Raw genomic sequence first — 26,635 nt, forward strand, 5'->3', positions numbered from 1 at the left:
GCCAAGGGAAATCATCAAAACAATTAAAAAACAAAAATTAGAATATTTCGGACATGTGATGCGACACCCAGAAAAATACGGCATACTCCATTTAATCCTCAAGGGAAAAATTGAAGGCAAACGAGGACCAGGCAAAAGAAGAACATCATGGCTTCAAAAACTAAGGGACTGGTTTGGACAAAACTCAGCAGCACTTTTTCGTGCAGCTGCTGATGAAAACAGGATCGCCAACATGATCGCCAACGTCCGATAACGGATATGGCACAACAGGAAGAAGAAGATTCCTCACTGGCTGCCGAAGGGAAGGGAGCATCCTTGTGCCAGTCACATGTCAAGACATAGAAACCAATAGCCTGGAAATCAGAAGCAAAAAGACTCTCAAGAGCCGAGATTTCACAGTGAAGAAAAATCCTGCTTCTAGGAGAAAAGCTTTTGTAGTTCTTTCTGTTGAATAAAAGCTTGAGTGTTTGGGGCAGCTCAGTATATGGAAATGCCAAAATTATGTTTATTGTGGGCAGCACAACACGGGGTTCCCATATAGAATGATTGCCTGTGCCCTTATTAACCAAGGAAAGTCTTCTATTTCCCTCACTCTTCTTTATTGGTCTAACTTAATGCATTCGGGGTGTGGCACGCTGTAGTGTTTCTAATTTTCTCCTATTCTTGACTTATTCTCCAAAGCATTGGAGGGCAGGACGGAAGTAAAGAGGGGTAGATCATTAAACAGAGATCCAACCTACAACTAAGAAGTTTCCTGGGAGTGAGAACAATTAACCAGTGGAACGGCTTGCCTTCAGAAATTATAGGTGCTCCACCAGTGGAGGTTTTCAAGAAGAGATTGGATAACCATTTGTTCAGAATGGTATAAGGTCTCCTGCTTGAGCAGGGAGTTGGACTAGAAGACCTTCAAGATCCCTTCCAACCTTGTTATTCTATGTTGTAATTTATAATGGGCCATGCTGGCTAGAAATTAAGGGAATTATGATCTAATGGACGTGGAAAGCTCCAAATGGGGAAGACCATTCCTTTCAAAGGACTTTCCTATTCATATTTCTAGCCTAGACAGCACCTGTTGAACCCCAACCAAGAAGAAAACGGGTTACTCAAGTTCAGTCCGTAAGAAAACAATCAGCTTGAAAAAGAAGATTTAGAGGAGTTAAGGACATCTTTCTTTACTTAATTTCCTGACCTTGTTTGCAGTTAGGTTTTTGTTTCCTAATCAGCAATGTTTTCCACTTGCAGCAGCACTAGTCAGGGAGATAATTCTGGCAATTCCTTAAAAAGTTCATTGAATACATTCTATTGTTATTGTAGGTCACACAAATGTATTCACCCACAGAACAGTTAATGCCATTTTTCTTTTTTTCATAATAATGCATTTGAGTTAGAAATCCGGTAGGATTTCCTCTGGATGTCTTGGGAACCATGCAAATTGCGAATGTTAGCCCCTACATCTGCAATTATAGATATCAGATGTTTGCCATAGTGGCAGAACAATAGGTTTCTGTCAAGCTGAGATATGACCTTTTTCTGTGTGTGGAGATTTTCATTCATTAATTGACGCCACTTTTCACCTATCTATACATGATCAGCAACAGTCGTTAGGCAGAGTGAGAGATGCTGCTTATCTCTCCCATCGCACCTAAAAGATTATCGGCATTGTTAGTGTTGATCATATCACCAAAGCCAAACTAGCTATGCTTCCTCTATTCAGGCTATACAGGCAGTCCTTGACTTACAATCATTTGTTTAGTAACTATTGGAAGTTATAACAGCACTAAAGAAAGTAACTTATGACAATTTTCCAACTTATAACCATTGTAGCATCCTCAAGGTCACATGATCAAAATTCAGGCTCTTGGCAACTGGCATGCATTTATGATAAATTTATGATACATGCGGACATGTAATCACCTTTTGTGAACTTCCCAGTCAGCTTCTAACAAGCAACGTCAATGGGGGAAAGCCAGATTCTCTTAACAACCATATGATCCACTTAACAACTGCAGTGATTCACTTAGCAACTGTGGAAAAAAAGAGTGTAAAATGGGACACAACTCTAATAATAATAACAACAACAACAATAACAATGACAATAACAATAATAATAAAGTTGGAAGGGACCTTGGAGGTCATCTAGTCCAACCCCCTGCTCAGGCAGGAAACCCTATACCATTTCAAACAAATGGCTGTCCAATCTCTTCTTAAAGACTTCCAGTGTTGGAGCATTCACAGCTTCTGGAGGCAGGTTGTTCCACTGATTAATTGTTCTGACTGTCAGGAAATTTCTCCTTAGTTCTAGGTTGCTTCTCTCTTTGGTTAGTTTCCATCCGTTGCTTCTTGTCCTGCCTTCGGGTGCTTTGGAGAATAGCTTGACTCCCTCTTCTTTGTGGCAACCCTGAGATATTGGAACACTGCTATCATGTCACCCCTGGTCCTTCTCTTCATTAAACTAGACATACCCAATTCCAGCAACCATTCCTTATATGTTTTACCCTCCGGTCCCCTGATCATCTTTGTTGCTCTTCTCTGCACTCTTTCTAGAGTCTCAACATCTTTTTTACATTGTGGTGACCAAAACTGGATGCAGTATTAACAACTGCCTTGCTTCACAACAGAAATTTTGGATTCAATTGTGGCCGCAAATCAATTTCTACCTGTAGTTTGGTACAAGTGTGGTACAAATATCCATGTTTAGTGCTTCAGAAACCTATATACCGGTATGAATTACATCTTAACTAGCAAATCTGAAGGGCATGTACAAGTGAGTCAAAAAAGATGTCAAGATGGTGTCCAGAACACAACTGAAGCTGCTATCTTGACTTTTGTTTTTGAGTTATCTTGCAGATGACCCTACAACTCTATCTTTTAATTACTACAGTAGTAATAGCAATACTGAATTAAATTTCACAATTTTGCTAGATTGTTTTATGTGCCTTTTTAAAAGAATTGTACAAAATTAATGTTTAATATTGAATTTCTGTATGAAACATAGGGCTTCTTTAGGAAAGGGAAAATATAAATTTAAAAAACAGTCAAATTATCCTAATATTATTTACAACCAGAAAAGACATATTATAGGATATAACCTCATTTACATGCACGCATACACACATACACACACAGAGTGTAAGCATATACACTTTTTGCTAAATATTTTTATAACCATCACTTTTTTTCAATTGTGTAGACCACACATATGTCTTCTACTGGAAATTAGGTCCATATGTGCAGACTTTTCAATTTAGCAAATGAAAACATTTAAAGACAAGAAGGCTGCATTTCACAGAGGAATTAGGATACAGTATTAAAATAAATGACAAACTTACTTCATTTAGATGTGATTAATCAATTTTATCCAGATAAAACTTTTTCCCTTTATCCCATTTGCCTTATGAAGAATTATTAATACCATATGGCATTCCAGAGATGCAAGTTTTGCTCCATTTAATGACCTTTCTTGCCACAGTTGTTAAGTAAATCACTGCAGTTATTAAGTTAGTAACACAGTTGTTAAGTGAATCTGACTTCCCTATTGATTTAGCTTGTCAGAAGGTCACAAAAGGTGATCACATGACTCTAGGACACTGCAACCACCATAAACCTAAGTCAGTTGCCAAGTGTCAGAATTTTGATCACATGGCCATGGAGATCCTGCAAAAATCATATGTGTGAAAAACGGTCATAAATCACTTTTTTCAGTGCCATTGTAACTTCAAACATTCACTAAACAAATCATGGACTACCTGTACTGAGCCTACAATCTTTCGGCCATGTTCTCATAACATAACTGATCGCATCATCCATGACTTGCTTTAAAGAATAGAAAAAGAGAAGGCATTTTACCTCATCACTGCAAGCACCAGAAAGGAAGTTAGGAAAGTGTCACTTCTTTTGTTTTCCCGTAGAGCAAAAAAATAGTTGTGGTGACCCAACTGCTATCAACATAACCCCAATTGTACTTAGGATGTCACTTCCATACCCCAAGTGCCCAAAGGTAGAGGGCATAAAAAGAACATAAGAGTTGGAGTGACTCCATACAACTTCATCTATGTTTCTGCAGCTGGGTAAGAGAATTAATTCCCATCAATTCACTTTTGCCTGTTTGCATATGTGTTTTCCCGAAAATAAGACCTGGTCATTTTTTCCCCTCCAAAAGAGGCACCAGGTCTTATTTTCAGGGGATATCTTTTTCACTTACCATGTGGCGGTGGCACCGAGACCCCCACCCAGCCGGCCCACTTCTTCTGCGGCCAAAGGAAAGCTTCATTCTGCAGCTGAGAATGGAGCTCTGGCCTGCATTTCACAGTCAGAGGCCTTTCTGGAAAGCCTATGCAGCCGAGAACCAAACTTGTCCTAGCTTGATTTTTATGCATGTGCTTTGTCCCAAAACTATTTTTGGTGTAGGGCTTATATTAGGCCCACCCCCCCCAAAAAATCAAGCTAGAGCAGGGATGTCAAACTCAATTTCATTGAGGGACGCATCAGCATTGCGGTTGCCCTCAAGGGGCCGGGTGGGTGTGGCCAGGGTGGGTGCGGCCTACTGGGTGGGCGTGAATGGAGTGGGTGTGGCCTACTGGGTGAACATGGCCAGCTGTACACCGTTCGCGTCAAGGGTGCCTGTGGCGGCCTGGGAAGGAGTGGGACAGATCTGAGGGTCTCTGGCAGAAGGGGGTGGGATCAGGGCAAGTGCCAAGGCATGGTCCACTGGAGGAGCCTCACTGTTCCTCTCAGGCCATGCAGGGGGGGGGCTTATGGAGCTAAGACTGAATGCGTTTCAGCATAGATGGCCACCACAAAATTGTACATTGGCTCCCAGCTGGCCTGGGCCAGGGCCAAGGCAAAGGAGGCCGTTTCCTCACTGTTTCCAGGATGGCTTCGTGGACCACATGAAACCACTTCGCGGGCTGCATCCGGTCCCCGGGCCTTGTGTTTGACATGTCTGAGCTAGAGCTTATTTTCGGGGCAGGTCTTACTTTCGGAGAAACATGGTAGCTCTTTGTTTCTGATCAGGGCACAATGAGTAATCAGCTCCTCTTAAACCCCACCCCCACCCCATTAATTATACTTGTTTATATGCTGACTCCCCATACCACTAAATAAATAAATGCTATGTGAACCCGGCTAATATACAGAACTTATATACTTTGCCTCTGGCATAAGGCAAATCCTGAATGTTATGTTATGTTATGTTATGTTATGTTACGTTACGTTGTGTTGTGTTGTTATGTTAATGGCAAAAGTGCAGTGAGCGAGTCTTAGCATGATGTCAAAATGCTTTGGAATATACTTGTATGACACAGGAATCAAGTATGTTATGCAAACACAGCCAATGTAATTATTTATAGTTTAGTGAGCTGCGTGAACATAAAAAAAATGGATTCATTGAATAAAACATGGTAAGTAACAAACTATAGGAAAGCAACGAGAAGACATGCCACGCAAACAGCCTTCTGAAATGTCATTCAAATTTCCTACAGTATTTCAGTGTTTCAATGGTTCTACTCCAGCTGCTTATCCCTGGTCCACTTTCTTTTTCCTTTTTTCACTTTCTTCTTGCAATGTCACTACATTGTCAATGTTAATTTACAGTTATTAAACTTTGGATAATTAAATACATATATTATCTTAGCATAGATTCAGTAAGTCATGATATTGAGTTTTTAGGAATTAACCATATATCATAACTTGTCAGCCTTCTGGTTTTATGCATGGTTTCCATACATAGTGATTGCATAGCGGGAGAACAGAAATTCTAGCTGAAAGAGAAAAATTTATCTCCTAAGCATTAGAAAGCCCTACTTAGAATGCAATTATTCCAACCCAGCTGGAGTTGAAACGAGGCAGAAGAGTATGCATTTCCATAACTGCTTGTAGATCTTGCCTTGTGTTGTACTGTCACAAAGTTCTATTGTTCCACACTGCTGGTTGCCAAGCATGTCAGATGAAGGAATATAAAATAATATGAAATTGTGTTACATTATAAAATAAAGGGGGCGCTAAATAAACTGGTAGATGTTTTTGGTCATAACAGATGTTTACAGCTGCATATAGCATGACTCTTTTTTAAAGCTTAATTTTGGTTGCAAATGCAATTCTTTTTCTGTTTAATAGATAGGGGGGGAAAATCACACAATCAAAATGAACAGAATTTCTTCCCAAACAAGTATGTGGACAAAATCTTTGAAAATGCCTCCGCTATTAATTACATATTTTAAAACATAGATTTAAAATAATATTCTAATATGGAAATATTTCCTTCATTAGGACGTGGCAGCAGGGGGTCAAAACATTTGAGGAGGAATGCAATTTGAAACTCAGAAGTAATTTCTCAACAGCACATGTGACTTCAGCTCATCCTTGCCATTTTAATTTAACCTCTAAATCAAGCAACCTGCTAGTCTTCAGAAGTGCTGGGCTACAATCTGATTATGACCATCCAGCATAGCCAGGAGATTAAGAAAGCATGTGTTAAATCTAATCTATATGGTAAATTTATGATAGCTCCTGACTTTTATTTCTCCAAGAATAATGAAATCCGATATGTACATCTGTTACAAACCACCATGGTGCCATAACCTATATGAGGTCATTTGTACCCCGTTGCTGTCTCCTATGGACCTCCAAGATAATAGACAAGTTTACCAAATGCATTTTCCAACCAGATGTTTGAATCAGACATGTGACAAAATGGAAGTTATTATTTGCTGACAATAGATCTTTTAGGACCTATCTACTGCCATTGTCACTAAGAATAGGCAGGCAACTCTTTCTGGAGATCAGAAATTGATAATTTCACCCACTATTAATTAACTAATCACATTCAAAACAGTCTTGGGGTGGTTTTTTTTCTGTGTATGTTTCCCTGAAGTGTAGGAAGATGATGATGAAGATGATGATGGTCATCATTATCATCAAATTCACTTGTGATGGGATGCCATCTAGCTTTGTGGGAAGTTTTGGTGTCCCATTGATGTTGAGAGCTATTCTGGAATCAGTCACACTATGTAGACCAAACCAAGAAGGCTCAAACTTATTAATACTGGCTATAGTAACAGAATCTTGCAAATGTGATTGTTTTTTACTGGACAACCAGGACTGCATGTGATATAATGGCTGTCAGACATCAGGTCATAAATGGGCTACAGGACATGATTTCCTCTGCTAATCAATTAGGGCAAGGATCTGCAAAGCGTCTGGAAAACAAACAAAAATGGAAATCTTAGTCTATTGTTCAAAACAGGATGAAACAATCCTGTTTTGAATAATCCTTCTTTGAATCCAACCTCTCAGCAAGGAGATTTAAAAAATGGATGTACTAAATTTGGAATGGGAAAAAAAATAGATTCAGCCATTATTGAAGACTGGACTGATAAACTATGAGTTCAACAACTCTTAGCAGAAGCTAAATTAGAAGCATTGGAATGTGAATCAAATGGGCAACTGGAAATATACTCTGGAAGTGGAACAGAAAAAAAAGCCCACGCCAAGACTGATGTGATGGAATGTAGTCAGGATTCCCAGGAGGAAAGGAGTGCATTCCAGAACGGCAAGAGATAATTCAGTTCAGAGAGGAGAGAAAAAGGCTGAAGACGGCTCCTTCCTAATAGTTCCCAGAATATACAGTATGCTTTATTGGGGGTGATAGTTTGCTTTAGTTTGACAAGATTCTGTCTATGGCTGAGGAGCAAAACTTTGGAAGTACTGAGGAGCAGTACTGAGGAGCAGTACTCCTCAGCAGTACTGAGGAGCAGTGGTTGAGGAGCAAAACTTTGGAAGTACTATTAGTACTACTATATATTGTAGTTCAGGGTTGAATTGTGGAGTTCTTGGTGCTCTGAGCTTGGTTGTTTGCTTGCAGACATTTTGTTACCAGAGTGATTAACATCTTCAATGCACCTTCAAGTATCCTTAGTGGAGGTTTTACCTGGCCTGATAATGAAATGACTGTAAGCAGACAACAGAGCCCAGAGAGCAGCAAGGATTTCAGTTTGGAAATAGTTGACAGTGTCAGTTACAGGTGGGACATTAGATACAATACTGCAAGGATTTAGAGAGAAATTGGATTGTTTAAATTTGGCACAACTCATGATTGCCCAGCTATAAACAGCAGCACAGTTGGGCACCTCATATATAATTAGACACTAACTTCTCAAGCCCTTGGGCAGAGTTTGAATCATGAAGAAGAGGTCATCAGCTGTGATGCATGATTAGTGGAACTGGAATTAAATACATCCTTGAGATGTCAGCTTTTTGTCAGCATGATGATAAAAGAGAATATGAATTATGTTGTATTATATATTTAGCTATTGTCTATTGATGGATAAGAGATTGCATTTCTATAAAATGTGCCAAACAGTTGTGTTTCTATTCTCTGCTTTGCTGAGAAATTGAAAATAGATTATTTTCCGCCTCCAGCTCATTCTCTTAAATCAAATTTGGCATCTGTTCCAAGCAAGTCTAGTCCCCATTCTATCAATCTTTTGTCAATCATCCACAAAGAGCCATAATGAACAAGAGATAGTGAATAAGCAGGAACACCACAGAAAATGACGACAGTGTTTTGAATATTAACTGGATATGCAAATGAGCCAGGCCATATGCTGCAAGAAAAAAGAGATGCCCCTAGGTTCACACAGCAGTTGTTCTTCCATTGTACCTACTTTCAGATTCTTTGTAATAAAACATGAGCTGAATTTTTAAGTCAGTATTAATAAAAATTGATTCATGACATTTTTTTGCTTAGATGTAAGGTTTTGCAAAGCATAGGAGCCCTGCATGAGTCCAGAAAATCTTTAAGCTGCCTAGAGTTGTTTGAGTAGTGGCATACAAATAATTGTAATAAATAAATAACAAATTGCTCCCTGTTCAGGTGAGAAAAGGGAGTACTGTAGGGACACTGCAGTAAGGATGACAAGGTGGAAATGATCACCCTCAGTCTTAAACTTAAGCTTTGAACTTCAAAACCAAAAAGCAAGTGCCCGTAAAACTGAATCAGGAAGGAATTTCAGATTCAAAAGAACTGTTGCTTGGGTAGAGAGTTGTAAATGTCTACACAAGATTATACCATGGTTGTTCTTTATTTCTTGTGCTGCTTATACAGTAAACTTCCATTTCTCTTTGTAACAATTGTGATCAAAGTTCATTGTATGACCATGACCATTTTTCACACCATTGCAGCATTCCCACTGTCATGTGATCGAAACTCAGACGCTTGGCAACTGACTGTTATGACGGTTGCAGCGTCCCAAGGTCATGTGATCACCTTTTGCAACTTTCTGACAAGCAAAGTCAATGGGGAAAACAGATGCACTTAACCATGAAACTGACTTAACTGTAATGATTCACTTAACTGGGGCAAGAAAGGTCGTAAAATGGGGCAAATTCATGAAACAAATGTTTTACTTGGCAACAAAAATGTTGGGCTCAATTGTGGTCATAAGTTGAGGGACGGGGAAGCTAATTTCCCTAGCTGTATGCCTTAAAGCTACAAACGTTAAAAAGCACTTTTAACATTTCTGTTTTAGCTTTTTTTTTTCATTTTTTGATTACAAAAGTCAGGTCTTAGGCTGCGGAGATTTCTTGCAACAGGTTTAAGGGGGGGAGACATGTCAGATAAAGGTACCCCCAAAACAGATAAGTGGTGGCAATAAAAACTATCAAGCAGTGTTTTTCAAACTTGGAAACCCAAGATGTGCGGACTTCAACTCTCAGAATTTTGGCTTCATGTCTTAAAAGTTGCTGAGGCTGAGAAACACCAAACTACACTGAGGGGAGAAGATGGTGTTGAAAGATTAAAATATCTCACTTTTTATTCATCTCATCTTCACAACTGGCACCAGAAATCTGGGTCAACTAATGGGTTATCTTTAGATATATTTATCTCATGAGGTACAGTAGCTCACTCTTCCATAAGGATTAGTAGCATATTCTGACTCTAACTTGATTTTGTCTCTCTGGGAGAACTTTTCCAGGAGTAGTTTACTTATTTAGAAAAAAAAAGACTTCAAAGCAGGGGTTCTTACCTTTTGGGGAGACTGGTCCCCTTTCACAATCTAAGGAAACCCACGGATATGTTCTCAGAAAAAAATATTTAAATGCATAAAATGCATAAATTGTGTAACAAAAGAAACTGATTATGCTCAAATACAATTATCAAAATATTACTGGCATGTATAGACATTTGGGCATACAAGTATTGACAATTATCACTTATATGGTTTTGGAGAAAAGGGTACTGCGAACAATAAAATGTATTCTGTTCTCACTTTTTAAGGATATAATAATTTTTACATAGTGAGATTTATTGAAATTAAATCCTATTTTTGCAGGCTGGAGGCCATAAATTACTTTGCTGCCTACATTATTGTTGAGTAAAAATATAAATTAAAGCTAAATTTCAGTGAGAGGTTAGTGAAAATAAAGTTGTAATTTTATATACTATCCCAAGTTCACGGACACCCTGAAAATTATCCAAAAACCCTCAGGTTAAAGACCCCTGCACTACTGGAAGTATAAAAAGCTGCAGAAGTCATTTCCATGACCCAGTGCAGGAAATCTCCCAATAAACCCTTTGTTTTTATCTAGAAAACTGGCTTTATTAATTTTAGAAGGGAATTTTTCATTAAAATTTCCTCAAGACTGCAGAGTTCTATAATTTTGAGTTTGAGGACAGGCCCAATAGTTTCTGTATTTGGGATTTTAGGCAGAAAGGTTTTCAAAGTATCTCCCTTTTTGTTTTCCTAGAGTTGGGCTGAAGGGATATGTTCTGGGTAAGAGGATTAAGACCTTTTCAACTAGAAAGACCAGGATGTCAGGAATCATAGCTACTATTTCCTGGGGAACTCTTGCAAAAAGAAATAGGCCAGAAGGGATTTATGTTGTCACCTTTTCTATTTTACAGTACTGTACATACAGTATAAAAAGAAATATTATTGGTGATACAGGTTAATGTATCTTATCTTGCAGGAACAGACCGGGATTTTTGGAGAAAATTTTCAACACCAGAGAACAGTACTCACCTGGAACTGAAGGCAGCTGGAAAGAAAAAATCTACTCCCTTTTGGAGGATTTATGCCCAATTTGCCAAGAAAAAAAGGCAGAAGAAAGGAAAATTGACAGAGTATCTCAGTACTAACAATTTTCCCCAGTCTAATATGCTGTAGATATTTTAGCTGTTATTCATTCCCTGCAGGATAATAAGAATTGTAGTTAAAAGCATTTTTAAATGAAAGTTTAGATTTCTGTGTTTTGGCAGACTGTGGTAAACTTCAACAGATCCTATAGCATGGAGTTATCACTAAGGAATTGTTCTAGAAGTTATATACTTTTATTAATAATCTTGCCATTCTTGGTAAACAACCCAATTTGATCTGATGAAATTTCCTTATCAATACCACAGGTTTCAAGAGAACACCAAGATGGTTAGTTTCATGCAATCCTTTCAAACAGAAATTCCTAGATGAGCTTTGCCTCTGTAAGAGATAAGTCAGCCAGATACAAAATGAAAATTTCTGCATTCTGAGAACAGAAAGTAACCTTTTCTCTTTCCCAACACACGTGATAATCTTCAAGATCTGAAATTCCTCAGATGAGAAAAAATCTTTTTTTTTAAAAAAAAAAAATATGCCTTACAAACAAGAGATATTTCATTCTTCTTTTAAAAAAGAAACTTCCCTTCTAAAGCATATTTTTCCCTTGGATGTAAGTACTGAAAACTGCAACAAAATATTGCAGTTTGTGGAATGCTCTTCAGAGTGCCAACTAGCAAGGTACTCAGAGAATGGGTTCATAGTTAATGACTATGTTTGCACAACCAATTAACCAAATGTATTTAACCAAGTGTTGTTGTTAACCTAATGAGGCCACAGAAAGATCAAATTTATTACGGCCTATCCAGTTGTGAAGGTCTACAGAAGAGGCCCTTTTGAATTTGACCCCATTGTCAAAGACTAATTTTTCTGTCATACAAGAGAGGACCATCTCCTATGCGGTTTCCAGTAAGCATTTCCTTTGGAGACACATTTAGCAAATCTCATTAATCTTAAATAATTTTAGTATTTAATTTTAATTGTATTTTGTTCATATATTAACTTCTGTTGACTGTTTTCAGTATACACTAGAGCAGAAGGTAATCCTTAAATCTTTCTAATAAATTATATAATCCTTGCAAAATTGACAATGGTCAAAACAGGAAGCATCATTAATTAAAAACATGAGAATCCACCAAACAGATGTATACAGTGTGGTGCAGATTTGGCTGGTAGAATATATTTTTCTCATCAGAAACAATATTCTTTTCTCAAACACTAGATTTTAAAACAAACGTTTCTTCTGATTATTCAAACAGTATTTCTCCAAAGGACAGTCTATCCAGATATGGTTTCCCACTGTTCCCAGAATTGGATGCAACAGCCAGAATCTAAAAAAATTGATAGAGTAACTCTTCAGGTTCTAAGCTATTGTCAGAATACACAGAACAAGCAGGCATTAGAAATGAAATGTTAATCATTTCTATCTCCCATCTCATGCAGGTAAAGTTATCAGTAATGGAAAACATTCTAAGCTGTCCTATAGACTCTTGAATCTATTATTGAATTTTACTTCCACTTTAAACCTAAAGTTGATAAAAGAAACATAAAGCATGGCCAAAAGTCCAGGAATGCAGCTTTGGCTTTTCTATTAAAGCCAGATGTACTAAGCTGTGGTAGAAGACACAATAGTGTTCTCAAATCTATTTTGCAAAAACTTCACAATTGAAAAAAACCCAAAGCACATTCACAAAAAAAGTTAATGAGTGATGGTCCTCCTCTCCCAGTTACACTCAGTACAGAAACCTTTTTGCCACACTAGTGTACTTTATTGTGTAGGAAAAGATTATGATAAAGTGTTTATTTTTATTATTCAAATGTTATGCACCAAAATACATTTATTTCAAATGTAGGAGACTAAGACTAGGGCTGGAGTAGCTGTTAGCCATGAAAGCGATTCTGGATCCACCAGAATCTTTTGCAACCCAACCTATCTCTCATGAGTATTATTATGGGGGGAAATAAAAGCCTGAAGGCTAGGGAGATATCCATTGCTTTAACCATTTATATTTGTTTCAAGAAAACTCTTTCTTCCAGTAAAAGATGATTTCCTGACAATTGTTAATATTCCGAAAATGAAAGACATCTGCTCACGATGAAGGAGCTTAGAAAACTAGATACAAGGTTTATTTTCAGATTCTGAAAAATGCTAAGTACCGCATCAGCAGTTTAAATAATCAATATTTATAAGATAGGTACAAAAGTTATACTAAGTGTTGACTCTACCTAGTTTTTCATGGCAGTTATTTCAAGAAACATTTTTTAAAGAAAGCACAGATCACCTTGACAGTGCAGTTTGTTTGCGCTTGTCATTTCATAGTCAGTTGTTTTCAATGGTTGATGAGTCAACAAAATCTAAGACATTTACATAATATTAATTTCTTCCCTACTTTCAAAATGCAGATAAAGAAACAGAGGACTGAAAACATGCCTTCTTCCCTCCCTCCCTCCCTCCCTCCCCTTTTTCTATGGCCAATGGACTCATTGTAATCCATATGACTATTTAGCTCTTATGGACTGCCATAGGAAGATGACAGTGTTTATTTTTTCCTTAGCTCATTTAATTTTCAATGGCTTGGTGCATACTGGAAATAATCATATTCTTTTATATAACATGCCATACACTACAAATTAATATCCTACGTAGTCTGATAGCATATATGAAAAACTTCAAAAGATGGAACTGACTCAAAAGATCTATATAAGAAATACCATGGCTTTGGTATTTCTATGTAAGAAATTTCCTACATGGCTTTGGACCAGGGTATCCAAAGGAATGCCTGTTGCATCTCCCAGTTGTCTACATTCTGAGATAATCTGAGCCCCCTCATTCGGGTGTCTGCGCTGATATGAGATGGGCGGTAACTGAAAAAAGCCCCTTCTCAGTTTCTGATGTTCTCTCACCAGAGATCACTTGAATGTTGCTATTTGTACCAGAATACGACAATTTTGTTTAAAAATTTAATTCTGCTGTCTACTTTGCTGCCAGTTTTAATCTGTGGATAGAAGAGGAAGTGGGTCAGAAGTTGGACATTTGATTTAAAGCCCCATCACAATGCAGTATAAGGCTCCCTCTTTTCTATCTTCTATTAGGGAGAATATTTCTATCATTTTGGGAATAAGACATCTGTTCGTGAAATGAAACATACCATACCAAATGCATATTTGCCCGTGCAACTTCCTTAAAATAACATGGTATTTATGCAGTATTTCTGATAAAAAAAATCTTTGGAAATGCTCCGACATGTTTGCCACAACATGGCCTACAACTATGAATATGCAACTCCTACAAGGTTCAATAGGATTTTGTACAATTACACAATCTTACAATTAGTTTGTGCCAAAATTTATCAGCTAATAGTGACTAATATCACTCTCTGGTAAATGTATTTTCAGTGCTTCAGTGTGAAAAATATAATTTAAAAGATGACTTTTATTCTCAGCTACTGCAAATCCAGCATGTAATTATTACTTGGAAAAACATGAATGCAGCAGCAGTAATTATGCATTATTAAATGAAAATAAAAGGAGTGATTTCCTTAAAAGGAAACCGCCTGCTCTTTAACTGTATTTTATCATGTTTCTATCACTCCACAGGTCCCTTCTAAATATCTTTTTGTTTTATTCTCTCAAAATAAGGCTGACTGTAATTTTTAAAAAACCATACCTTATTAACACAGATAATCAAAGGATGATTATTTCAATTTCTTAAAAAATTAAAAATAACTAGTGAAATATTTTTAATATCAATGAACAAGCATCAATCCTTAAGCATTATTTTATGGGTTCTTGCTCATATCTACACACTGCCGGGCATCAGCAACGGCTTCAGGCACTCGGACAATCATATTGTTCATATATTTCTTCAAGCAAATTTGACAGCCCAAACGTGATCTAGAGAAGGAAAAAAGCATATTGTATGAATGACAATATTATAACATTCCACTGCTGTAATATTATAATTATAGGTAATCCTCAACTTCAAACCATTCATTTAGTGATTGTTCGAAGTTGCAATGGCACAGAAAAATGTGACTTATGATTGTTTTTCACACTTACGTTGCAGCATCCCATGGTCACGTGATCAAAATTTAGATGCCTGACAACTGGCTCATATTTATGACAGTTGCAGTATCCTGTGATCATGTGATCACCTTTTGTGATCTTCTGACAAAAAAAATCAATGTGGAAGCCAGATTTACCTGACAACTGTGTCACTAATTTAACAATTGCAGTGATTCATTTAACAACTGTGGCAAGAAAGGTCATAAAATGGGGCAAAACTCACTTAATAACTATCTCGCTTAGCAACAGAAATTTTGGGCTCAGTTGTGGTTGTAAGTCGAGGACTATCTGTACAAAATTACAAACACAAAATATATTAGAAAAATATATTGATGAAGGATAAGAAGCTAAAGTCTACTCAGTATGATATGCAAGGACAGAAAACTGAAAAGTCTATATATATTTAGCCTTAAGCCAGCCTTTCCCAACTTGGGACCCTCCAGTTGTACAGACTTCAAAACCCATAATTCTCAACAGTGATCATTTTGGCTGGGAGCTGTAGCTTCTACATCTGGAAAGGGGCTTGATTGGGGAAGACTAATTGGACAGTTCAATTTGCTTTGTATATTCACTTCTCTGCATATTTTCTAGCTAAAGGAGAAAAGATAAACCTCAACTTTTCTATATCCAATCTGTATTGCATATATTGTAATTAACTTTATACAACTTTATAAAATAACTTTGATGTAAAATCCAAGAATTCATAATAGAGAAATATTTCCTTTTGGGTTACACAAGAATATGGCAAAAAAAAAAAAAGGTTTACAAAGCTTATGGAAGTTTCATGGAAGACTAACTTAAATAAATGAATTTCTTGTTCTGTGAAAATCTAACATTGTTTTAGATATTAATTCTGAGAAGACACTAAGCAAATCTTGGAAAGGTAAAGAAAATAGAGATATACAAACATTGGACAAGAAGCATTTCTGCTCTTTAAAGGCCAAAGTTCAGAGCCTAAGTAGGGACAACAAAAGTCAACTTTGCAAATAGGTTTGGATTAAACTCGTAAACTACCATTAACCAAATGCTGAAACAAAAATGTTCAATCCTCTCCTGACTTGATAACTGATAATACTTTGCACATTAAAAAGTAGATAATAAAATCAGCAAGGATAATAAACACACTAGCTACTGGGGACATTTGAAATTTTGAATTTTGAAAGTAGTAGTAAATATTCTACCAAAATGTCCATTAATGACAGGCACAATGAGTATGTTCAATCAAAAAATATTAATGAAGTTAATTCATACCACATCCTACAGCACTGCCACCTCCACTCCCTATTATCCCAGGGCATCTTAGTTTTCTAAGCAAGGAGCACATTTAAACAGAACTCTGGACTGAAGCTGTACACCATTCTCTAAGAATGCTTATAAGCCTATATGCAATGCAAGAATATTTTAATAAATAAAATGATACCATATTTATGGTTTTTATATTTGAACTGTATACCACCCAGAATTACTTTGTGACTGAGATGGGTGGTCTCTAAATCTGAAGTATAAATAAATAAATCTTTCCTTTTAAAATTAAAAAATAAATAAATAAAAGGAGCATGATGTCTGTCAAGAGTAATTTCCATGGGTAGATAGGCACTGCCTGTCCTTGACCTAAGCAGCACGTGGTCAATTGAATAAAAACAGTGAAGATATTTTCAACGATTTTATGTTGATTCCACCTTACCTTTCTGTCAAGCCGTAGGCAAGGTCCAGCATATCCATTTCTTCATCTGTAATTGCATCTAATTTTTCAAATATGTGGTCTTCAAAGATTAAGTGACATGTAGAACAGGCAAGTGTTCCTTCACATGCACCTAAAGATAAATTAGGTACACGTTTAATTCATTACCTTTCAACATCATTTTGTGTTCATCATTCAACATCAACAACATAATCCCATTCATTAATGTGAGACAATCACCTTCATACAGAAACCTGGCAGTACATAAAGTGCATGATTTTCAAGGGGGGAGATAATGGAAGGACTAATGTTATCTCTTCCTGAGAATTAACATTTCACAGGCATTATGGAAAACAATGTATTAAATAAGCTTAAGGTGCTATGAAAGTTGCAACACAAATTATTTTATTAACAGGAAGCAACAGTCTTGTTTGCAATTTCAGCAAAGTTATTCACATTAGAGGTACTGTATTGGATTAAATCTTTCACAAATCAAAACCACTTTCAGGACAATTTTAATTGAACACATCTGAGGACATAAGGTTGAAGAAGGCAGTTACAATATTTGTACAATATAGTTTAAAGAGATTGTATGAAGCATCACAGGCATCATCAATTAATAATCACGGATCAGGATAACATAGGCAGAAGATATACCTATGCCTACAATACAGATAAACTACAATTGTAAAGCCAAAATAAAAAAAAGATAAAACATGAAAATAATGTTGTAATAGCAATAGCATCTTTAATTGAACAAGAATTATGCTAAACAAGAGAAGGATTTCATCAAACAGGCAAATATTTAAAGCGTTAAATGTCAACATATTATCTGTATGCCTGCTATGCCCCCTACTGACAAAAAAGCTGGAACAGACATTTTCTTTTTTAGGCATTATCATTGAATGTAATTGATCATTTTTTAGAGGACTGAATGTGGACAATGTTAAACTTTTCAATTTTACTTTCTGTATCTGGAATATTAAAAAGTATGAAGTCAGTTTTAAGATACCATATCATTCTACTCTGCTAACACATGCAAATTAGTCTTGAAGACTAATTTTTTGTTTTCTGGGAAATGTTACCCTTAAATCTTTTCTGACATTTCTAGCCCTGTTAATCACAATTTATCTACTATTTAAAATGTTTGCTGTTGTACTGCCTATATGTTGTAAACTTTCATAACTCACTGAAAAAGGCTGTATTAAAATATTTTTGAATAAACACATTTCATAAAGTGATACTAGACTCAGTGCAATGCATTAGAGAACTTGGATGAGATAAAGCTTCAAATAACCAAAACCGGAAGGATCACATGTCTGAGGCCAAAGAAGAAGGCAGGTTAAATGGTATAGCAAAGATAGCAATATAAACAGAAAAAAATCACTAATTATATGAGATTCAGAAGAATTCACGTATTTTATTTAAACCATAATGCAGTTTATTTGCTTTTGGCTTAGGGTTACCTGTGGATCCCTATGATTGCATCTGTAAATGTTTGTTGACGTGTTACAATTATTTTAAAATTTGCTCCTATGTCCTGTCCAAAAATTATGGTAAAAATATGGTTTAACACAACGTACAAATCCAGCTTTGGGTGTCCAAATTCAGCTATATAACCAAGATTCCCCCATTATACATAGAGGATGCTTTCAAACTGAGGAATAGATTTGACTACAACTAAAGAAATTATATACAGGTAGTCTTCTCAATGATCATTCATTCATCAACCGTTCAAAATTATGACGATGCTGAACAATGAGACTAAGAACCAATGCCCAAAGTTATTGCTGTTGCAATACCCCTGCAGTCATGTGACTTGCAATGTGACCTTTTTGGCAGTCCATTTGCAATTATGCAGGTTGCCAAGCACCCATGATCATCATTTGAAATCTTTCCTGTCGGTTTTCCCAGAAAGTCAATGGAAAAATGTCATTTTGGGGGGATGGAACTTTTTCAACCATCTATTTGGGAACCAAGTGGGATTTTGGCACATGGCGCTTACAGTCTGGGTATTTGAAGCCAGCCTGCCAGACTGATTTTGCCTCACATGGGCCAAATCCATCTGGCCATATGCAACTGTTCTGTGCACAGAGGGGAGCTACCTGCCCCCCTTTGACCGGGAGCTCTTTCATTCCATTCACTTAACCACCACAAAGGGGAGAGCTGGTATTGTGGTTGTTGAGCAAGGTGGTCATGTGGGCATCTCGCTTAAAGACTGCAATGTCTTAAAACCAATATTCCAGGCTCAGTTGTGGTTGTAAATTGAGGAGTACCTGTAGAAGAATAAATTACAATTCACTAATAGTGACTGCTGACAGAACACATAGCTGTTGAAGAGTTACACAAACCAACAATATTCTTTTCCTAATTTTAGCAAAAAAAAAATACACTTATAGTAGTGCTGCTGGTTAGAAATGGTTAACTCTGAATCAAGTCACAGTTTCAATTCTTTTTTTTTTTTATAAAAAAACCCCCAACTTAAATTTCTTAGGAAAGGAAACACATTTACTTACCAAATCCATCTATGTCTAGATTGTTATCTATCACAACATCTAGAAGAGAATCTCCAACCTTTCCTTTGGCTGTTAATTTATCACCATCACGATTTATAAAGTGCACTGTAACTTTTTCTTCCGAGCTGAAAAAAAATTCAGTACCTTATTGTTCTCTTTTAAACCAATTTTTTACAAAATTGTTTTTCAGTACAGTAAATATTGGTTTACGGAGATTAAATATATTTATTTAGAAAACATATATGGTTCCTATCTTATACATGATAATCTTAGGTGACTGTCAATGACATTCAATAGAAACAAAATAAAATTTCTCAACAAATATTATAATGGAACTGTCTTCAGAATTAGATACCAATAATAAGCTAGAATAAGGCTGAAGAAAATTGGGGTTTTGATTTATTAGACAGGATTTTATATTACTAATTAAAATAGAATACAGTCAAATAGACAAGATGTGTATTTTGAATACTAGATTTTGTTATGAATTGGGATAAAGAAAACTTTGGTCACTTAAAACTTGGAAGTATAAATATTAAAACTTAAATTTGAATAATGATGGGAAATTAAAAATTGGGGAAAACTAATAAATAGGATATTGATTGTCTATAAAGATTAAATGTAAAAGTAATTAAGATGTATAAGCTAAACATTTATTGATAAATGTAATAAGCATGTTTTTACTTAGTTGATATAAAAAGAACTGTATTAGCTTAAATATGAGACAGTAGATATTAAGGGGAAAAGAGAGGAAGTATTTGATGTTGAAATAAGGGAAATTTTGGTCATTAAATTTAAGACATTTGGAAATTAGTTGAAAATAAGGATGTTATATTATATTATTAACTAGATGATGCAAGATGGTGGGAAATAGAATATACTTAAATAGATAAGATGTGTATCTTGAATATTAGATTTTGTTATGAATTGAGATAAAGGAAATTTTGGTTACCTAAAACTTGGAAATTATAAATATCAAATGTTAAATTTAAATATTGATGGGAAACTAAAAATTGGGAAAAACTAATAACAGGACATTGATTGTCTATAAAGATTGAATGTAAAAGCAACTAGGATATGTATAAGCTAAAAAAATATTGATAAATGTAATAATGCTATTTTTACTCAATTGATATAATAAGAACTGTATTAGTTCAAATATGAGACAGTAGATATTAAGGGGAAAAGAGAGGAAATATTTGATGTGGTACCTTGAGATTTGTACTAAAGATATTTGTATGCTATTGAATTATCGATTAACCCAGCCACCATGTTGCTTTTTAAATACTTAAATGTAAAATTAGAAAATTAATAAAATACTACCCCCCCCAAAAAAGGATTGAACTCCTGGCAGTGGGTAGAGTCAGCCTGCAATAATGCATTCTAACCACTGCACTCCACGGCTCCTACAGAATCTATATAGATTCCTTGCTTGTGTAACTAAGATGCAATTATAATAGCCAAGATATTACTTCATAATTCATTTCATCACAATAATAAATATAATTTATGTTAGGTACAGACTGGTACGCATTATGACCATTTAGAGTGCTACAGAAATCCCAAGATTAATAAATCTGCATTTATTGTATAGGTGGACTAAGTTGAAGAAACAATAAGACAAAATAATTAAAATGAAAGTATTACAACTGTGGACAATTAAAATGGCTGAATTACTTCAATTTTGCTACAACCTGCAACAGAAAAACTACTCAGCTCAGAGGTTAGAGACTGAGTATTTCCATAGCACCTATAAACACCTATAAAAGCACCTAAAAGTACCTATAAGCACCTATAAAAAATAGCACCTCTGAGCAATCAAAGACTTTCAGCAGCATAAACCAGACATAATGCAAACAATACAAAACAGAAGTTAGAAATGGGGGGTGGCTCTTTGAAATTGTTAATTATTTCTAGAATATCCATAAGGTTATTTGTAATAATCTTAGAAACATCAAAAAGTAGGAGCTACCATAATCATTCCTGAGAGGTTGTTCCACAATATCTCTATTGCCACTGAAAAGCTGCATGTTCTTCCCTCAGCCCTTGAATCTCCTGAAAATGTGGGATCAGTTAAGAGTTTCTCCTTGTTTGATCTAACTGGTTTGGCCAGTACTGGTTGGACTTTCTTTCTGGATATGCTGGATTCAGGCTATTGAATATTTATAGCCAAGGGGGTTTTTTTGTTCAAAGAATGTAGAAGAACGACCACAATGAGTCATGTTAAAAAGGATAAGAGAGCCTGAAACTGGATACTATTTGAATGAGATGAAGACTAAACCAGAATTTTTTTAAAAAAAAGTTTAGATGGCAATAGGAAACTATTTCCATGTTGTTCCCAAAAGCACAGAGATACACCTACACCGTTAACAAGATTCAAGTTTTAACTTGAAGGATACTTCATTTTACTTAGCCTTTCTGATACCAAATATGATATTCAAGTGCACACAAATGCATATGATAGATATTTATTATTTCAATGTATATGGATGACTCTGGACAGATAATCACCATCAACTTTCCAGGTCATTATTAGTGGCAGAGGAGTAGCAGTTATTAGTTAATTGTCAAATTGTGAGTAGTGTATCCCAGCATCGTGCCAACAGTTGATTAAATAGCTACTGAACTAGGGAGACTAAAGCCCTCTGGGGTGCCCGCCCTTATTCCTGATTTGGCGCTTTAAATAAACAACTGATGTTGATCCACTGTAAGTCCAACTAAGCTGAAAGAATCAGAAATCTTGCACAAATACAAAATAGGCGCTACTGTATCAACATGGATGGAATCCAATATGCAGAACTTATGTGAGTTATTCTTTCCATGTCCATAGGACTGGGGCATCCTCCAGACCAGATCTGGAATGCTTAGAAAATGTTTTTCTCTCCTTTGCAAAAAGAAAGTGCAACTGCCAGAGAGTGGATTACACAAGTTTAGGAGTTATCTTGCAATAGTGGCAAGTTCTTACTTGATCTTTTCTTCTCCCATTTGAATTCCCATTCTGGGCAGCCCAGTTTAAAAGAATAAGATGATCACTGTTGATTGAATTGTTTACACCAGACATGTCAAACACAGGCCTGCGGGCTGGATCTGGCCCAGGAGGGGCCCAGATTTGGCCCCCAGAGCTGTTCCAGAAATGGCAAGGGACCGGCCCCCATTGCCCCAGCTCTGGCCCACCGCAACCTGGCTGGCACCCTCCCAGCACACGCAAAGGAAATGGCGAGCACTGGGGGCTGATGGTGAGCAGCAGTAGCTGCAGCTTATTTGCCTCACCCCGCCCCGCACGGCCTCACTCCATCACGCCCGGCCACACCCTGCTTTGCCAGGTCTCTCCTTGTCTGGCTCTGCTTTGCCGGGCAATGCCTCACCACGCCCAGCCCCACTTTGCAGGGCTTCGCCTCTCCTCACTGGGGCCATGGAGTTCTATAAGTCTAGCACCCCAGGGCATGCTGGCCTGTGGGAAGAAAGGCGCAGAGATGGGAGTATGCGGTGGCACAAGCCGAGCATCGGCCGGCTTCCAGTCACCATCTCCGCCATGCGATGGGGCCGGATGCAGAGCTGCAGCCTGGAACTGCCGGCAGCCGGCAATGTGTGAGGCTCTGTGGTGGCTGGAAAGGAGAGGAGAAAGCAGGAAGGGTTTCTCTCTCTCTCTCTCTCTCTCTCTGTGAGAGAGAGAGAGAGAGAGAGAAGGGGGGGGAGAGAGAGACTGAGCCAGCAGGGAAGCCAAAGTGTGGGGAATGGGAAGCATTGCAGAGTAAGCAAACTTACAAAAAGGGGATCTCTCTCTCTCTCTCACCTGCCACAGAGCCTCACATGTTGCCGGCCGCCGGCAGTTCCAGGTTGTGGCTCTTTATCCCACGTGAATGCTGTGTTCCCCTCTCCAGCCCTACCATGTGACGGAGAGGGCAACGCTCGGCTTGTGCCTCCGTGCTCTCCCATCTCCCTGCCTTTCATCCCACAGGCCAGGGGGGCTGGCAGGCTGGGCCCCTTCTTTCGATCCTCCCTCTAGGGTGGCCCTGAGGATCTAAAACTGACCACATTCTGGAAGTTTAGATCAGCACCGTCCCCGCCACCAGCACCTCCATGGCCCACTGCCTGGCATCACAGCCTGTGAGCGCTTCTCTTTCCCCACCCTGCATGGGAAAGCCACGGCCACTGGCAGCAAAGAGAAGCAAAATGACAAGACTGGATGCCAGGCAGTTTGCAGAAGGCCAGCGAGAAGGTGAGGCCATTTGGGGGGGGGGGTCGGGTTAGTCGCATTGCGATTCTCAGAAAAGTGAGAGGCCTGAAAGAAATATATGGAATTATCTTCAAAGGACTTCTGGGGAGATGGCTTGGAGCCATGTGCTGCATCGGGAAGGTGGTGTGCAGGCAGGTGAGAGAGTAAACTTGCATATTGGCTTTGTGGTCTATTCTTGCCGCCTCCCCTTCCTAAAATCCAGCCAATAATAGAACTCTTTGGATTGAATGGGAAGTTAAGAGGTATTGGTGTGAATTGAAATTAAAAAGCGCTGCCAACCTCTCCCCCTTCCCTCGTCCCTTCCTGGGCACAGAAAGAGGGTGGGAGGGAAGGAAGGAGGGGAGGGAAACAGGAAGAAAGAAAGGGAAGGAAAGAAGATGGGAATGAAAAGGAGGGAGGGAGGGAGGGAGGGAGATTGGAATGAGAGGAGGGAGGGTCTGAGGGAAGTCCTGCCTTAGCACTTGACCATCAGCAGCCCTGTTGCCCTTTCACCATCACCTGGTGGTCTCCCATCCTATTGCTGAGGACGATTTGGTTACAAAGCCAGGTCTCCTCGCATGGAGAGGGAGTGAGCCTCCCTCTGACCCACACACTTTGCCCTCCTGCACCCACCATGAGTAACCTGGCCAAGGAAAGCGAGCACAGCAGCAGCAGCTTCAAGGAGAAGGTAAGCGCAGTTGGGCTCCCCCTTGAGGAAGTGCAGCTGAGCTAGGCAAGGCTGTGAGGTCCTGGTGATGTGGGAGCTCAAGGGCCGGGCTGGGCGCTTGACCTTCGCTGTCCAGGGCTCCAGGCAGTCCATACCATCGTCCACGCCCCCCCCCCCTGCATGGCCTGAAAGGGACAGTGAGGCTCCTCCAGTGAACCATGCCCTGGCGCTCGCCCCGGTCCCACTCCCTCTGCCAGAGACCCTTGGATCTGCCCCTGTCCTGCCCAGGCCCACAAAGGTGCCCCTGACGCTAGTGACCTTGAGCTGGCCACACCCACCCAGTATGCCACACCTACCCCAGCCACACCCACTCGCCCCCCCCAGGGCAACCACAATGCTGATGCGGTCCTCAATGAAATTGAGTTTGACACCCCTGGTTTACATGGAGAAACCATGGATTACTTCGCTTTCCCTTTAACTCTCAAAAAACAAAGGCTAGCATGTGTGTCTTATACAAGCAATTATTTTGTTTACACCATCCAACTTTCACTTACAGAACAAGTAGCCACCTCATAAGATGAAACTCTAGTCTACACCTATGAAACTTTAGGCCATGGCATAGTTAATTGCAGCTTACTGAAAAGCATAGCTAGTAGCTTCCATATTATATGCTTATATAGTTTGCTAAGCCATAAACAAATGGTAAACAAATCTAAGTGAAAGTATTTTATGTAAAGTCAAAGTCACAAATTCTCTTCTGGATTAGATTGTTGTAGGAACACATTTGCCAATGGTTAATAGAACCACGGTTTATCGGTTTTTCTGGGCTCGCACAATACACTTAAGCTATAAATTGATCTCAGGGGCCGCATTCGCACATAGGGTTGCCAGGTGTCCACTATTTGAGTGGACAGTCCACTTTTTTCACATTATGTTCACTATTTTTTTTCACAAAATAGTGGACATTTTTTTTAATTCAAAAGCTTTATGATGAAATGGTACGTAATCTAAAGCTGTACAGTCTACTTTTTTTTACTACTTAACCCACCCACCCCCGCTTGTCCGCTATTTTTTGGAAGCAGACCTGGCAACCCTATTCGCACAACACCGGGGTCATATTACAAAAACCCGTTGTCGCAACCCAGGTACAAGGCAATTGCGTGGATGACCGTGACCAAAGTCACGGTTGGCACTTTCTGTCACCTTCGAGCTGACGTAGCCCAAGTATTTATTTATTTATTTATTTATTTATTTATTTATTTAATATCCCGCCCTTCTCCTTGCGGACTCAGGGCGGCTAACAACCAGATAAAATGCTACTACCAAAAAACTACAAATTAAAAACATAATTAAAAACAAATATTAATAATTGGTCTAGTAGTTAAAAATTACTTTAAAACCCCTGTACTGCTCCGAGGCGAGCCCTAAGCTTTTTTTTCACCAGCCAATCCCGGGATTTTCCCTCACTTGGCGCTGTCAACTCCCTGGGAACGAGAGAGAGAGAGGTGAGCGATCTGAGGTCCCCGTCGCCCCCCTTTCAACTGAGGCCGGGAAGGTTGACTTGGCGAAGACAGGACGGAGCTCCTACCTGAGCCCCCCCGCCGCGTGGAAGATCCGGCAAGACCCAAGGCGGGCGGCATTACTCCAGCTATTGCCAGTCCGGAAGGGAGCCGCCAGGAGCCGCCAGCAAGAAGTCGGAGCGGCTCGAAGGAGAAGACGAAAGCTGCTTGAAGTGGCCATGCTGTAACGGCGAATCCCCAAAGCCAACGGAAAAGGGAAAGCGAGCGACTTCCGCTTATTACTTGCTGAAAGCCAAAGGTCGGTCCATTTATCCAACCGGAATGCAACGGCGGCTATTCTCATAGGTTTTTACGCTGCCGACGTCAGAGATGCCGCGAAATGCGCAAGAGTCCCTTGCACGGCAGACGGATTACGCGAATTGCGGAAATGAAGCTTTCGGGCGCGTGCATGCTAGAAGAGTGAGCGCTTGGGCTGGGAACCGCGCATGCTCGCCCGCGTTGATCTTCGGCTCCTTTTTAATTTAGGAATTTGGCGAACGTGTAACAGCGCAGTGGTGGTTTGTTTTATTAAGTATATTTAAACAAATGTCTAACCGTGTCTTTAAGGTGTAACTTAGCTGTTTAATGGATTTTTATATGTTTTTTTTCCTAGAAGTGGTCAAAGTGTAATGATTAACAGATTTGGATTTCCGTTCGAGATTTATTGATTTGTAGTTTTGGACATTTGGACAATTTATCTTAATGCAGGGATTTTTTTCATTTTGTAATCTCAATTAAATTAGCACATGTAATCTTTCACCAGTAGGGGGCAGAGCAAATCAAGGAAGGGAACAACATTATGAGTTGTTAATGTGTAAATAATAATACATAATACTTAATG

At 38.5% G+C, this 26,635-nt stretch overlaps 1 protein-coding gene across 1 annotated transcript; it reads right to left on the reverse strand.

Moving 5' to 3' along the window:
* Nucleotides 1-14,824: 14,824 nt before the first annotated feature.
* LOC107295894 (adrenodoxin) lies at nt 14,825-26,060 on the reverse strand. Its single transcript, XM_015825229.1, has 4 exons — nt 25,824-26,060; nt 19,353-19,477; nt 16,840-16,969; nt 14,825-14,984 (listed from the first exon to the last, which is right to left on the reverse strand). Exons 1-4 carry the CDS (start codon nt 25,973-25,975, stop codon nt 14,870-14,872), a joined length of 522 nt encoding a protein of 173 aa, XP_015680715.1. The 5' UTR covers nt 25,976-26,060; the 3' UTR covers nt 14,825-14,869.
* Nucleotides 26,061-26,635: the final 575 nt, after the last annotated feature.

The sequence above is a fragment of the Protobothrops mucrosquamatus genome, unplaced genomic scaffold (genome assembly GCF_001527695.2).
Source record: "Protobothrops mucrosquamatus isolate PMUCROS unplaced genomic scaffold, P.Mucros_1.0 scaffold2552, whole genome shotgun sequence".
Lineage (NCBI taxonomy): Eukaryota > Metazoa > Chordata > Lepidosauria > Squamata > Viperidae > Protobothrops > Protobothrops mucrosquamatus.

Bases quoted from the DNA above. Each gene is read 5' to 3' on its own strand.
- LOC107295894 (XM_015825229.1), bottom strand. From the start codon at position 25,975: ATGGCCACTTCAAGCAGCTTTCGTCTTCTCCTTCGAGCCGCTCCGACT. The intron at 19,478-25,823 runs GTAGGAGCTCCG...ATTTTTTTTCAG, and splicing joins CACGCGGCGGGGGGGCTCAG to CTCGGAAGAAAAAGTTACAG. The intron at 14,985-16,839 runs GTAAGGTGGAAT...TTCCTTCTCTAG, and splicing joins GCCTACGGCTTGACAGAAAG to ATCACGTTTGGGCTGTCAAA.